The following is a 16,705-nucleotide window of genomic DNA, read 5'->3' on the forward strand; positions in this document are numbered from 1 at the left end:
ACATGGGCTGATGAAGCTCTTCAAAAATTACAGTCACTGTGGAGGTCAAGACTTAATCATATACTGATGAACTGAAGAAGCAACTATAGAAACCTGTGTAAGGATAGGTTGAGGGTTAGGTCAGAAGGAACCTGCTGAGGGCACTCAGAAGAGCCAGCAAAATAATTCAAACTTATTTTAGGATTAGCCATGATTGGCAGCAATGTTTTGTGATTTAAAGGAAATTTTAATGAAATAAGTCATTTATAAGTTCTCCAAGTCACCGATTCTTAAAGTTGGGTGCAGGCAGCCTAGAAGAGCATAAAAAAATCTATGGTGTTTTTAGGAAATGCTAAACTTATATTTATAGTCAACTCAGTTTAAAATGCCTTTATTTATTTATTTCTACTGAGTGCATAATTGTGCTGGTTTGAATCTGGGGTGGAACCCAGAAAAACCATGTCCTTTAATCCTCATTCAATATTGCTGGGTGGGATCATTTTGATTGGATGATTTCCATGGAGATGTGTCTCTACCCATTGAAGGTGGAGTTGTTTACTGAATCCTTTAAAAGAGGAAACATTTTGGAGAGAGTCCCTTTTTTGTAGAGCCATGAGAAAACCAGCAGACGTCACCATGTTCACCATGTACCCTTCCAGCTGACAGAGAAATGTTGAACATCATTGGCTTTCTTGAACCAAGGTATCTTTCCCTGGATGCCTTAAATTGGACATTTCTATAGACTTGTTTTAATTGCAATATTTTCTCAGCCTTAGAACTATAAACTAGCAACTTATTAAATGCTCCCTTTTAAAAGCCATTCTGTTTCTGGTATATTGCATTCCAGCAGCTAGCAAACTAGAACAATAATATATTCATGTAGTATACAGTAACTTAAGTTAATAAATATGGGGGAAAAATGTATGGCTAAAGAGCTATTCAAAAGTATCAGATATACCAAGGTATTATAATATAACTTTAACACAGAGTATCAAAAGTTTACTGATGGACCAGATAAGTCCTGAAACCTAGAGAGCACAGCCTCTCCAGAACATGAGCTAATTCCATCTCCCTATCCCATATTATTGACAGCTCCTTCCAACATGAAAAAGCTAGAATGGCCATAGCCCAAATACTCCCAAAGAGTGGGACAGAAAGATCAAGGGTGATGGTGTAGTTATACAGAAAAGGTAGGTTTTAACAAATAAATATGATTGCTGAATCATTAAATTGATAGTTCTTTTAGTCTCCAGTGTCTTAGAACAGCTAGAAGTAGAAACCTAAAATTGTGGACTTGTAACCCATACCAAACTCTGAAATCTGTTCTACAATTAATTGTTGTGCTGTGCTTTGAAATTCATTGTTTTGTATTTATGTTATTTGCACAAAAAAGAAAAAAAGTCAATTGTGATGATAAAAAAATATTTATTCCTTTTAGCCTCCTAAATTCTGGAGCAGCTAGAAGGAAAAATCTAAGAAGGTGGTATGGTAGCCCATGACAAACTCTGGGATCTGTCCTGTAACTACTTGTTAAAGAGTGGTTTGAAAATCATTGCTTTTTTCTTTCTTTTCTTGTATATATGTTGAATTATATAATAAAAAAAAGTTCACTGATAGGATTTTAGATTCTACAATGCAAATAACATTTAACAAGCTTCCTCTTTTCAAGTTTTGGTGTGCTATTAGCTGGAAGAATATTCATAATTATTTGAAAAAGCTATGAAAATACTGCTCCATTTTCCAACTACATGTCTCTTAAGGCTGGATTTTCTTCATACATCTAAACCAAAATAACATATTGCAACAGACTGAATATCCAAGTTAATATGAGGATCCAGCTATCTACTATTAAGCCAGACAAAAAGGAGATTTGCAAAAATGTAAAGCAATGCCATTCGTTGCACTAATTTATTTTTGTTTTGGAAAACAGTTGTTTTTTCATAAAAAGTATTACTTATGGTAACAAGTAATCGGTTTATTATTATTTACATGAATTAAATGTCTTTAAATTTCTCAATTTTCATTTCTCTTATAGAAAGTATAATAAGCAGAAGCTATTTGGGTCCCAATTTTTAATAGAGTTAAAGGGGTACTGAGAACAAAAAGTTTGAGATCACTGCTCTAGGGTGTCTCTAAAGTTAGAAATGTAAAATTCTGAAAAGAGAACTTTGATTAACTGTAATTAAAATATATATTCTATATAATACAAGAAATAGTAATGAGGAGGTAATTAGGTACACTGAGTCTTCAAAATGAGTGGAGAGTATATTTTAAATTATTTTAGATTTAATAGCTTTATCTAATAAGATCAAAACTATGATTTTGGCACACTAATACTATAATGATGATAATCATCAAAACGAAGTCTTTATGCACAATGCTTTACAAAGAAATGACAAAATCTTCAAACATATCCTCATGGAATTTTTAATAAATGACAACCAGACATAAATACATATATGTCTATTTCCTAAAAATGAAACCCTAAATTTAAGAGTCATAAATCTGCTCAGTGTCTTCTACACTTGAATTCCTATATGATCAGCAATCCTATATAATCAGCAAGAATTAGTAACAGTTGAGGTAAACAGAGCTCTGTCAAAACAACCAGTTGTCAATCCCAGTTTCCTTGATAGTATGTATTCCAGAAAATTATATGATTCTTCCTATAGTGAACAGAAGTATTCAAGATAATGTAATCAGGAAAGAATCTGCATGACATTCTTGTTTTTATTGCTGTTTTCAAAATCATGAAATAATTTTCTTTGGCAGAAAAGATTAATCTGCTATCAATACCATCCATTGTTTCTTAATTTGTTACTTTATTTTTCATCTCTAGAAGTTAAATTGGGGTCTTTTTTGTGTCTTCAGTTTTTTAAATCACACTCATATTCTCTATAGTCTTCAATAAATGGGATGTATTTCTTAAAAAGACTTCAGACTCTGAAATACTTTCAAACTTACAGGACAGTTTAAAAATAATACAAACTCCAATAAGAGAACTCCTTATTCCTTCAGATACCTAGATCCACTAACTTTTAACATTTTGTCACATTTGCCTTATCATTCTAGCTATCAGTCAGTTATTCTATCAATCTATCAATTTTTCTATTTATCAATCCATTTTTTGTACATTTGAGCTGGGGTTATATATCACATTCCTTGAACCATTAATACTGCCATGTACATTTCATAAAAACAAGGATATTCACTTCTGTATTCACCTTAATTGTAGTTAACAAGTTCAAGAAAGTTAACATTGATATACAGCTTACAGCCCACATTATATATTTTTTCATATGTCCCAATAATGTCCTTTTGAGTCGTCTCTCCTCCCGTGTTAGATCCTGTCTAAGACCATGTTTTGCCTTTAACTGTCACTGTCAACTAAATGCCTTTAAATTGCTTTTTTTTTCTTCCTTTTTATTGTGGGAACATATATATATATCTGAAAACTTTCCCCATCTTAACCACTCCCAAGCATACCATTCAGTGACTTAATCACATTCGACTATGTTGTGGTACCTCACCACCTATTACTAAAACTTTTTCATGTTCCCAAACAGAAAACCTACACTAATTTTGCCTTAACTTTCCATTCCCTCTGCCCATCCCCCCGCACCCCCCCCCCCCACTCCCACAATATGAATTCTAGTCTCTCCAGTATTTTATCTCTTTTTACCAAGGGGCTTACATTTTAACATCCTAAATCTGTACCAATCTTGTTTGCTTTGATACCAACTTAACTTTAATAGTGTATACAAACTATTTTCCTTTACCCTCACCTCCCCACCTGTATGTAGTTATGATCACAAATTACATGTTTATACATTATGATACCAAGACCACAGATTTATCATTATATCTAATGTTTTTGCTCTTTAAATCCAAAGTAAGAAGTAAAAAGTGGAGTTACATACAAAAAAATGGCATTTATATTTACCTCACTTGTTACCCTTACCAGAGATATTTATTTCTTCAAATGCTTCGATATATCATTCTTTCCAGTCAACCTGTAAGGCTCTCTTTAGCATCTCTTGTAAGGCTTATCTAGTGTTGATGAACTCACCCAAGTTTTGTCTATCTGGGAACATCTTAATCTCTCCCTCATTTTTGAAAGACAGTTTTTGCTGGATATAGAATTCTTGGTTGGCAGGTTTTTTTTTTTGCTTTCAGCACTCTAAATATGGAATCTCACCACCATCCTGCCTCTATGGTTTCTGATGAAAAATCAGCACTTAAATCTTATTGAGACTCCTTTGTACTTGATATATTGCTTCTCTCTTGCAGCTTTCAGAATGGCATTAGAGTGATTATAAAATACTGCATATTTAGGTTTATTCTTTTTGGAATTTATGGAACATCTTGGATGTATATTTTCATGTCTGTTGTTAAATTTCAGATGTTGTCAGCTATTATTTCTTTGAATATTCTTTCTTCTTTTAGGATTCCTACAATGCATATATTGGTATACTCGATAGTGTTCCACACAGTACCACAAGGTTCTGTTTACTTTTGTTCATTCTTTTTCCTTTCTGTTCCTCAAATTTTATATCAATTGTTTTGTCTTCAAGTTTACTTATTCTTCTGCCAGCTCCAATCTGTTGTTGAATTCCTTCTAGGGAATTTTTAAATTTCTGTTACTGTGCTCTTCACCTCTGTTTGGTTCCTTTTCATAATTTCCATCTGTCTTTTGAGATCCTCTTTATGTTCATCTTTTATTTTCCTGATTCCCTTTAGTTCTTTGTGTACATTTTCTATTAGTTCTTTGAGCATTTTTAGGACCACTTTTTAAAAGTCTTTGGTATGTCCCAGGTCTGGTTCTCCTCATTGATGGTTTCTACAACCTTTTCTTTAGCCTGGGAAATAACTTTCTGTTTTTTTTGTATGCTTTGTAATCTTTTATTGAAACTTGGACATTTTGATATTTTAATGTTTTATCTCTGGAATTTAGGCTATGAGGCATCTCTTCCTTAAGCTTTATCCAGCTAGTGTCATAACATAGCTTTCCTTGAATGACATGAGTCAACCAATGGGGAAAAGAAAATGTCTTTCTAGATTGACTTGTGCTAATGCTCTCCTTCAGGGCTTATTCATACAAAGAGTTTAGAAAACATGTCTAGAACAAAGCATAGCAGCCTCCCTGATCCTTTCTACAAGTGCATCTTGTCTTGGGCATGCATGTGTGGGCTCTAGGAATTCCCTCATCTACACAAATACAAATGCCCCTTCTTCCCTAGGAAAATTTCTTCTTGGTCCCAGGGATTGCACTGTATGTCCTATATCCAGCAATTCCTTTCTTGAGGCAGCACAACTTGACTGCTCTCCCACAGCAATCTGTAGGAGACTTTCGTAAGCCACCTTCCACACAGGGCAAGTTCTGGGACAGCAAGACCCTCGGACCACCACGCAAAATGGACCAGACATACATGCTCCCAGTATGTACAAAAGGGATACTCTGCTGCTCCCTCTGGAACCTGGGCCAGGGATATGTACATTGGGAGCACAAGCTGGCTCCCCAAGCCCATGAGTGTTGGGGCAGAGGAGCCATCCATGGCCCCAGGAAATCCTACTACTTTTAAGTGGTCTTTTTCTTGATTTAGTACTTGCCCTGTTACTGTAGTCCTTATTCTTTTTCTTGGAGCTTTGAGAAAGACATTTCTGCCAGTTCTTGCTGGTTGTTCAAAGCTTCTGTGAGGGGCCAAAGCCCTGAAGTGTCTCACTCCGCCATCTTGATCAGGTGGGCCCTATGGAATGTATTTTAAAATTCTTGTATACGGCAGTGCAGAGGTTGCTCAGTGGTAGAATTCTCGCCCGCAATGCAGGAGACCCGGGTTCGATTCCCGGAGCCTGCACAAGCCAAAAAAAAAAAAAATTCTTGTATACTAATCTATCATGTAGGTCATTTCAGGGTCTCTATCTATTGACTAATTTTTCTCCTGGTTACTGAACATATTTTTATGCCTGATAATTTTTTAGTTGGATGCTAAACATAGTAAATTTTATGTCTGATTTTACAACATACATTTTATATTTGGATTATTTTTATTCCTTTAAATATCTGGAGGCTATTTTCCTGGAACTTAGGTTAAGTTACCTGAAATGAATTTGATTCTTTCAAGACTTGTTTCTAACCTTTTTAAGTCGGGATCATTTCAGTCTTTAGTCAAGGGCTAATTTGGTCCCACTACTAAGGCTAAATATACTTCCGAGAACTCTTCTCAACTGCCCTGTGTGTGGTAGAACGTCTTTCTACTCTGCTTGGTAGGAACACAACTATTCCATGGCCTTATATGAGCTCTGGGAATTACTCACATACTCCTTTCTAGTGATTCTTTCCTTGGTCTCTCAAATCTTCTCATTAACATGCATAAATGAATACTCCACCAAAAACGTGAGAGGACACCTGGACAGACTTCTGAAGGATTCTCTCTGTATAGCTACCTCCTGTTTGACACTCTGCCTTGCAAACTGTAGCCATCTTGTGCTCCTGAAACTCCAAACTCTGACTCTTCAATTCAGCAAAATCACTGGGCTTGATTTCGGTTCTCCTCCTTATGCTATGGCCTGGAAACTTATTCCAGATAGTAAGCTAAGGCACTTCATTGGTTTCTGTTCTCTCATGGATCACTATTCTGTGCTGCCTATTTTCCAATGTCTGAAAAACTGCTGTTTGACATTTGGTCTGGTTTTCTAGTTAAAATTGAGGGATAAACCAGGTCTTCTTTATTCTATCTTAGCCAGAAGCAAACTTTGCATCATATTCTTTCAAGTTTCAAATCTATCAAAGACAACTTTACCAACCTTTACTCAACCTCTAAAGTTCAAAATCTTTTTATTTTGCCAATCATACTGTCATTCTCCCTTAAGAAACAAGCAATCTATTTGAATACCTATTGTTGCCACTGCTGTCTACACCCTTTATCACCACCTCACAGTGGATTTGGGCTCTGTTTTGGGACACTTTCCATTCTGTTCCAAAAACAGCTATTAGACTAATTACCCCAAAACACTGCTTTCATCGCCCACACCTTGGCTCAAGAATACCTGATGGCTACCCATTATGCACTGACGCCAAAACTAAAATGACCCAATAGAACTAAGTACAACTTATACATTTTACAGATAAGAGGATAAAAGGCCCAGGAGTTAAAAGATTTACATAAAACCTAGGAAAGAGGATGGAATCAGTTCTGGAGCTGATATGTAGGTCTTTTGATACACTAGTTTAGTACTTCTTTGTCACACTCATTATTTTAACATTTTTTATTGTGAAATATAGCATACATACAAAAAAATGTAAAACAAATATACAGTTTAATCAACTATAAAACTAGCACTTGTGTAATACCAAACCAAGAAAGAAAGCCATGCCATCACCCTAGAAGATCCAACAGGCTTCTTAATTACAACTCACTTTCTTCTCCCAAGTAGTAATCACCTTACTGACTTTCATTATAATTTCTTTCTTTTCTTTATAGCTTTACCATCTAAATATACATCCCAATTAAAGAATGCTATTGTTATCGGACAAAAGCCATGGATTCTTTTGCTCAAGGTGCTCAATAACCAATTCCTGAGATACTGGGGTTTCAATGAGAGAAAGAGTTTATTACTAGTAGGAAAGCAGATGGCCTACTGGTCCAAAATCTATCTCCTCAAACTGCAGAATTTTGAGAGAATCATCTTTTAGAGAAAAGATGGTCAGGGTTTAGTATAATGAGCACAGTGGCTCCAGATGATGTAATTAAGAGGAGATCTAATTATTGAGCATGTGCACATTGATTACATGCTTAGTCATGGAATGTAGGAAAATGGTGGAATGAAGTATAGGTGACTTGTAAGTTAAAGTTTAATCTACTGGGCATGTCAGTAGGCTCATTTTGGTTCAATGCAGTCTTGGTTATCAAGATTATTCTGACTTGGGGTTGGCTTAATTCTGGGCTGATCCAAGACCCCTCATTAATAAACACTAGGGGCTGTCTTTAATGATTACAAGACTCTGAAGTGGAAACACTGGATAACTGGGTACAAATGAAGGTTAGTCACAAGGTTTTTACAATCACAGAGGCAGAGGATAAGGGTTACACACACACTCATTGTCAGAAATCAAGGAAGCTGGATTACAACTGAGAGATTTTGGGTATTCCCTCTGTCTACTCCAATAGATCAGAAAGCAAAAAGGAATATCCATATAAAGACTCACCAATCAAAATTATCCCTTAAATCCTGATTTCTCTGTTACACTATGTTAAAGATTCACTGATATTTACATGTCTGTAGTTTATTAGCTTTTGATGCAGTATAATAATCCATAGTATATGTATTTACTGTTGATGAACATTTGAGCATTTTCCAGTTTTAGACTATTATAATGCTTCAGTAAATATTCTTTAATATGCATGCTGATACATGTGTTCAAATTTCTCTAGGGTACAGACTTAAGAGTAGAATTTGCTGGGGCAAGGGACGGATACCTTCAAGTTTACCAGACATGCTCAAACTTACTTTTAAAGATGCCATCCAATTTATACTTATATTTTTTTTGGTAGGAAAGTAAAATGGTACTGCTCTTTTGGAAAACAGTTGGGAAATTTCTTAAAATGTCAAACATAAATTCACCATAGGACCCAGCAATTCCATTTCTAGGGATCTACCCAAAAGAAATAAAAGCATACATACATACATCCACACAAAGACACATTTACTGAATGTTCACAATGGCATTATTCTAGTAGCCAAAAGCTGTTAATCCAAATGGACATCAATTGGTAAATGGATAAACCATAAGATATGTCCATACAATAGAATATTATTCAGCCATAAAGAGGAAGTACTGATATATGTTACAATAGGATGAGCTGCATGTCCACTTATTTCCTGAATTACATTAATTCCATCAAAATATTAAGTAGCTTGGTGGCAGGGTCCTGGCTCTTCCCTTGCTTCAAGCCACTTTTATTTACTATATTAGCCCCAGATATTATTTTTGCCCCATGAATCTACTCTAAAATTGTCCACCTTCAGCCTAGTTCTAGTCTTCTTGCTCCACACACCCACTGAGACTTCATTTGCTTTTCAGGTTTCAATTATCATCTCTACTCTAAAATTTATATTTCATCTAAACTTCAGCCCAGAATATTTTTTCCCTTAGACAAATACTAATTTGTTAGATATCCTTCTCTTTCCAAATATTTTGTTTTTGTAACCCACTTTTTTCACTCTATAAATTCTAGATATTTTCTCCTGCATCAAATGTTTTTCTGAAACCTCACATTTAATGGCTGCATAGTATATTCTACTCTATGGACTCCATACTTACATAAGTAATCACCTGTTTTTCAATATATTAAGCGGCTTCCAGTTTTTCAGTATTATAAATAATACAGAATGAATATTTTTCATTAAACCTAAATCTTTGGTGCTACCTCTGATTTTTGTTTTGTTTTTTCTTTTTAGTTATGGTAACATATATAAAGCATAAAATTTTCAACTCAGATTCTTTACCTAGATATTACCAGGGAAACTTAGGAACATCATGTTTTTCCACTTTAGAACATCAATGAATTATTATTCTTTTAGGAATAATAAAGTCTGAATTTTACATAAATCAAAAATGGTCACAAAATAGGAAAGTACAATGGCACAGCCACTGAGGAAAACAGTTTGCCAGTTCCTCAGAAAATTTAGATCGACTATATGACCTGGCAATTCAACTTCTGGGTATACTCAGAAGAACTGAGCAGGACCTCAAACAGGTACTTGTATACCAATGTTCATAGTGTCATTATCCACAATTGTCAAAAGATTGAAGCAGCCCTGTTGTCCATCAACTGATGGATGGATAAGCAAAATGTGGTATAGACATCAAGGAATATTATGTGGCAATGGAAATGAACAGGATTCTGATGCATGTGACAACATGAATGAATCCTAAAAACCTCACATTGAGTGAAACAAGACAGAAACTAAAGGACAAATATCGAATGATATCACTGATATGAAATAGTAATAATAAACAAATCCAAAGAGGCAGAAGTTATAACTCAGTTTACCAGAGGTTAGGGAGAACTAGAAGAGGACAAGTTAAAGATTAATTAGTACCAAATTTCTGATGTGGGTGATGGAAGAGTAGTGGTAATGAATAAGGGTGAGAGCTATACAATATTATGAATGTAACACCAATGAATTATATATCTGAATGTGATTAAAGGGGGGATAATTTAGGTTGCATATATGTTACTAAAATAAAAACTAAAAAAAGATCAGTAGTTGCCAAGGAGTTTAGAGATTTGGAAGGATGAAAAGGTGAATTTTTAGGGCTGTGTAACTGGTTCAGTATAATACTATAATAGTGAATGCATGATATTATACATTTATCAAAATTCATAGAATGTAAAACACAGAGTGAATCCTAATTTAACTAACGTTTGAATATTGGTTCATCAATTGTAACAAATGTTACATGCTAATGCAAGATGTTAACAGCAGGGGAAATGATGTGGGGGAAGAGTTCACGTGGGAACTCTTTAATTTCTGATCAATTTTTCTGTAATTCTAAAAAACAAAGCCTATTTAAAAAAAATTCACAAAGGGTTATTATAGTAAAACCCTTGCATGTTTAAAAAAGAAAGAAAAAATATCCCCAACAAAGTATAAGAATCTTCATGCTTATAATGTAAACTTTCCAAACAATGCCTTTTTTCCCAATCTGATATGTTCTTTGAAAAAGATTATATTTATTTGGATAAAGTTATAGAAAACATTAAATCCATATACCAAAGTGTCTTCAACTTACCTCAAGTGGCATGAGTCTAATCAGTGTTGCAAAGCATTGCGTAGCCATGAATCTTACACTGTCTGTCTGATCACTCATTCTTCCCAACACAGGCACAACTAAAAGGACAATATATGGAACAATGCCAACATCCAGTTGTTCCATTACACCTGAATAAGTGATTAAGGAAATTTCCAAATGGTTCTGAGATAGATATTTTCTCAAACATAATGATATTCAAGATTTTAAATTTCAAAACTGGTTTTCATCTATATTTCAAGGGAAGAAACTGACTATCTTTTAAGGTCACTGTTTGCTTTATAACAGTATTTGCACACTGCTGCTCCCTTATAAACATTATTAATAACTTATGATTAAGGATAAAATTTTTTGGAAAGATTAGAGGAAGATTTATTAATAAATCTTAAAAATAAAATTTTTTTCATAAGGATATTTCTGTGAGCTTTTAGAATTTAAATGCCAAAATAAAATGAGTTGTATTGCCAAGGAAAGGAGCACAACTCAGCGTTACTCAAAGATTTATTCTAAATTTCCCATCAGAATCTTGGATTCGGACAATCATAAACCTGACATGGTGAGCCCAGTAATCTCAATTCTCCTCTAATTGACACCATATTTGAGCCAGAGTTTCTACTAATACATTTTTTAATAACTTTCTTGTTCTTAGAAGGATCTTGTAGATATTTTGAGTTAAAGAATGTCAGTGGCTGTTAAACCCTTGGCAAAGGGCTTGCCTATTTCTACTGTTTAGTATACTGTGTTCTTCCTCCCAGACATAATGGAAACATAATGTTTATAATATGGGGACTACTACCTATATAGTCCCTGATTACTATTAACAGCATTAATAATTATTAATTAGCATTGATTATAAATGAAATAGAGAAGCTGTCAAGTAAATACGCAGTTCATAAAGTATATAAAATTATTTTTGCCTATTAAAAAGATCTCTTGGGCAGTGTGATGGTGGCTCAGCAGGCACAGTTCTCGCCTGCCACGTTGGAGACCTGGGTACAATTCCCAGTTGACCATGCAAAAAAAAAAAAATCAATGCTGTTTAAAAAGATCTCTTAAGGTTATATTAATTCTTCAAACTTTCCATGGGAAAATTTCATAATAAAATGTTATAAAAAATTAAAAATGTTTTTCTCTTTGGAATAAAGTAGGTTATTTATGTGCATATTTGTATAATTAAATCAATTCTATTTTAGTTACCCTGAAATATAGTATAATTTCTGAATAGTTTGTCAGAACAAAAAGGATACAGGCAAGTGCTTCAATTGCACCCTCTTGTTTGATATTGTCATCAATTGCTCCCAGCCAAGGAAGAACCTTCTCCAAAAAAATATTCATTGTTTCCATAGTAGCTATTTTGCTCATAACACCTACACAACGAGCAGCCATGTGCCTCACTGCAGTGCTGGGGTACTGAAGGCACATATAAAGATGAGGCAAATGCTGTACCAACTAAAAACAAAGTTTAAAGCAATCAGGATACTCAATAGGCAATCTCCTGTTTAAAATGTAATTATAATAGTCCATATTCAAAAGAGGTTCTCAATATTCTAAGTAACTCTGAATCTAAGTAACTTTCAAAATAGTTTCAACAGAAAATCTAAATTGAGACTAAGGTAGAACTCTTTTAAAAAGAAAAGTACAAAATTTCTGTCCTCTCCTCTCTTTAGCATCCAGGAACACTTACTCTTTCCAAAATTAATAGGGAACACATCAAAAGGCACTTGCAACAAGTCTCCTACTGAATCTGGTAAATGGCACCACATTACCAGTCCCCTCCAAATCTGATAATACTGGGTTGGGTTTAGGGTACATACTTTTTATTCATTGAGTTGAGTGTTTCTGATTTTGTTCTAGGCACCATACTTAAGTAGATATTTTCCTTTTTAACTTACTGGCTTACCATAGTAGTGATTGTCCCATGACATATTCCATTTTAAATGTTTGTTGCTTGGAACACCAGGATTAATGTTGGTGAGAGCCAGATACCTGCTCAACAATCAAGACTAGCCGTATAACTCAACTGAATGCATGCTGCTAATCATAGAAGATAAAAGCATACAGATGGATTCTATGTCTTCTTTATTCATAATAAATCAGTAAAATTTTAATAAGCAAAAGGATATGCTTTATTAAACAGAAAAAAAAAGTTGTTCTTCCCTATATTCTCCTAGATTTTTCTTTTTATGTTAGACACAAATAGAGAATTTGCAGATAAATGGCAATTATAAATGGCAGAGCTTCCTTTATCAGATGTATGGCAACAGTAATACTCTGATCTCCGGGAAAAAAGAGAGAATTAATTCTTTAGTTAATTTTCTCCATACCCTCTGTCCCAATTCTTTTTCTAAGAAATATTCTTAGAGATAAAATTTACAAACCAGTGTTTTCTCATTGTCATTTAGTCATCTTGGATGATTTCCTTCTAAATTTATACTAATTTTGGAAAAAGGCTTTATTACCTATGTTCTCCCGTTCTTGGAGCTTTATTATTAAGAATGTAAGGCTGAATAAAAACAGAGCCAGCAGCATTATTCCCTAATCACCCCTGACTCCTGTGTTATCGAAGCCCTGTCCCCTTTGCCCTACATTCTCAGTTTCCACAGTGGATTTTCTGTGGATTTTCTGTCATCTACCTCAAAGCCCACAAAAGAGTTGTGATGTCATTAAAAGGGGAGGGGGGATCAAGTTATGCCATATAAAAGAAAATACAATTACCAGAGATGACATAGGAGGTGCATTTTACAACTTAAGACTTTCTAATTAGGCCACCTATTATATTAGAAGAAATACTACACTTGCTTTAGTTAGTTACCAAGGGATGAAGTTCTGAATCCATTGAAGCGGCTGCTGTTTCAAACACTTGCAGAGAATTCACCAATTCTTGGGCAGGGCCATCTCCCTTTTCCAGGAGGGTCTTTCCATCTATTAAAATACATTGTTTTAAGTTCATAACACCTTGCAATAATTTTTCAAAATATAGAAAAAGATATTTTCATCAATTCTCCATCTAGCATGGGAGAGTCTATTTTGCTTTTTAACGTAAAAAGTGCCATGGCCTTAATTTAAGTACTAGGGTACTGCACAACCCAAGAAGTTTAACATAATAGTCTGTTTTTTTTTTAACATGCAACAGAAAAAATAAAAAGTAAAATATACAGAAGGATATGAAAAAAAGCAAAATTAATGTTTTTTAACTTACCAGGCTGGTTGGGGGTAAACAGGTATAGACATTTTCATTTTATTGGATTTTTAATTGCCAACCATTGAAATTTTAAAAACAACAACTATGTACATACCAAAATTACTTATGTCAATTGTATTCCTCAATGGGCCAACCATAGCATCCCACAGGTGTGGCAACTTCACTGCCATTTCACTACCAAAATGCTTCACTATTGTTGTCAAGGCAAATTCAGCTCCTCTCCGTTGTACCAGGTAAGGCTTCTGGGCCTAAAATTCAATGTTAGGTGAAAACAGAATTTCAGAAAAAAAATAATGCATTTGAAGTTATCAGGAAAATTTAAAACTCAGTATTTAAGAATTCAAAGTAATAATATTATCCAATTCAGTAATTATTAGACATATTTATCATAACTGTAATCATTTTTCAATAATCAAATTTACATGGGCAATTCTAACTAAATTTTTATGTCCAAAATAAAATATGTTCTTTTTCGGTTGGGAGTGAGGAATAGAAGAATATGAGCTGTTGATAGAGACAGACCTAAGTGACATGACTTATTTTCTTCTACCTACCCAAAGGAACTTACCAGTTAGAGGAAAGATAGTACATAAACTATCTTTCTCTATTTATATTCACTCAAGAAATAGAGTAAGGGTATCAGTTTAAGTTAACCCCAAGATTAACAATTTTTTATTCAGCAATTACAGTCCATAAAATTGTTTCAAAAGAAAAAGATACACATTATTTTTCAAATTATTCTTAAGTGGAGTATGTAAGCCATAGAGTTAAAAATATAAAAACCATAGTAAAAATTTGATTGAAATTATTAAGGGGAGAAATGGTCAGTCAAAAAAGCCTTCTTCATAGGGTGGTGCGATGGTGGCTTGTGCTGGTTTGAAAGGAAGTATGCCCCCTAAGAAAAGCCATGTTTTAATATAAATCCCATTTCTTAAAGGTAGAATAATCTCTATTCAATACTGTATATTTGAAACTGTGATGAGATCATCTCCCTGGTTGATGTGATTTAGTTAAGAATGGTTGTTAAACTGGATTAGGGGATGACATGTCTCCACCCATTTGAGTGTGTCTTGATTAGTTTCTGAAGTCCTATAAAAGAGGAAACATTTTGGAGATTCAGAGATATTCAGAGAGAGCAACACTACAAAGCAGAGAGTCCACCAGCCAGCGACCTTTGGAGATGAAGAAGGAAGACACCTCCCGGGGAGCTTCATGAAATAGGAAGCCAGGAGAGAAAGCTAGCAGATGACACCGTGTTCGCCATGTGCCCTTCCAGCTGAGAGAGAAGCCCTGACTGTGTTCGCCATGTGCCTTCTCACTTGAGAGAGAAACCCTGAACTTCATTGGCTTTCTTGAACCAAGGTATCTTTCCCTAGATGCCTTTGATTGGACATTTCTTTAGACTTGTTTTAATTGGGACATTTTCTCAGCCTTAGAACTGCAAACTAGCAACTCATTAAATTCCCCTTGTTAAAAGCCATTCTGTTTCTGGTATATTGCATTCTGGCAGCTAACAAACTAGAACAGGCTTAATGGCAGAATTCTCGCCTGCCATGCCAGAGATCCAGGTTCAATTTTCGGTGCCTGCCCATGCAAATAAAAGAAAGCCTTCTTCATAGAATGTTTAACAGAAATATAGATCATAAACTAAGATTTTAATTTTTAAAAGAAGCTTAAAATAGACCTATATTTTACAGAAATGTACTGAACATGTCTTTTAGCACTACAGCTTACTGATGAACCCAGGTAATTTTTTATGCCTTGTAGTCAAAATGCTCTAGCTAGAGCATTCATTTCATTCTCTAAAATGTGCTTAATGATTTATAAAGCCAAACACTTTTTTGATCAGTGCATATTAGCAGTCTTTAAAGAACACTTTACTACAGACCAAATACACCAACTGGAACATAATAGAAAGTCCAAAAAGAGTCTCACATATATGAAGCATGTTTTAATTAAGTTGTCATGATATAGCAGGGAGAAAAAATTTAATAAGTGGGAATGGAATAACTGGCTGTTCAGTTTATGTTTAGATCCTGACCTAACACCATGCAATTAATAAATCAATAAATTCCAGGTTGATTAAAAGTCAAATGGGTGACAATTATTTGACATTTATAAACTTATCCACTGAGTTATCAAGAGGAATTCCTGACACTGACAAGACTGGGAAAAAGTTGGCCTTCACTGTTATTTAACATCCTCTCTGCAGTCATTGTTCTAATAGTGAATTATTTTATATTTATGAAAAATGTGCCTAAGAAGATAATGTTCAGCTGGAAAAATTTATAAGAAGCATGAAAATTTTGAAGAAGTTTACAGTTTTTCTGGATCATGTTGTTTGAGTACTCCAAAAGCAAATTAAACCCCAGTCCTTTTACTTAAAAATACATTTGTGGAAACCGACATAAAGACTTCTGCTCTCAATCTTGGAGCCAGATATTCATTTTAAAATCACAGCATTTAAACGAAAAAACTATTTACCTCATCAAGTTCAACAAGGATATTTCCACCACTTCCTGCAGGAAGGTCAGCTATTTGAGCTTTTACTGCTTTGGGGGTAGGACCCCGCCTGCTTGTGATAGCAAAAGCAGCTTTCTGATGCCTATAGAGTGTAATTATACCTCTGTTCTTGGTGACAGTATGGTGCATTCCATCTTTTTCTAAATTGGATCCTAATAAGGAAAAAAATTAAAGAACTTTCTTTT

At 34.4% G+C, this 16,705-nt stretch overlaps 1 protein-coding gene across 2 annotated transcripts in view; it reads right to left on the reverse strand.

Moving 5' to 3' along the window:
- The window catches only part of BTAF1 (B-TFIID TATA-box binding protein associated factor 1), a 145,727-nt gene that overhangs the window by 43,646 nt on the left and 85,376 nt on the right, over window positions 1-16,705 (reverse strand). For both annotated transcript variants that reach the window (XM_077125429.1, XM_077125430.1), the window contains 5 exons: window positions 16,482-16,672; window positions 14,092-14,245; window positions 13,608-13,717; window positions 12,043-12,244; window positions 10,778-10,926 (listed from right to left, as the gene is read on the reverse strand). In XM_077125429.1, coding sequence (XP_076981544.1) covers window positions 10,778-10,926; window positions 12,043-12,244; window positions 13,608-13,717; window positions 14,092-14,245; window positions 16,482-16,672 — 806 coding nt within the window. The remainder of the gene's footprint in view (window positions 1-10,777; window positions 10,927-12,042; window positions 12,245-13,607; window positions 13,718-14,091; window positions 14,246-16,481; window positions 16,673-16,705) is intronic.

The sequence above is a fragment of the Tamandua tetradactyla genome, chromosome 13 (genome assembly GCF_023851605.1).
Source record: "Tamandua tetradactyla isolate mTamTet1 chromosome 13, mTamTet1.pri, whole genome shotgun sequence".
NCBI classification, from domain to species: Eukaryota; Metazoa; Chordata; class Mammalia; order Pilosa; family Myrmecophagidae; genus Tamandua; species Tamandua tetradactyla.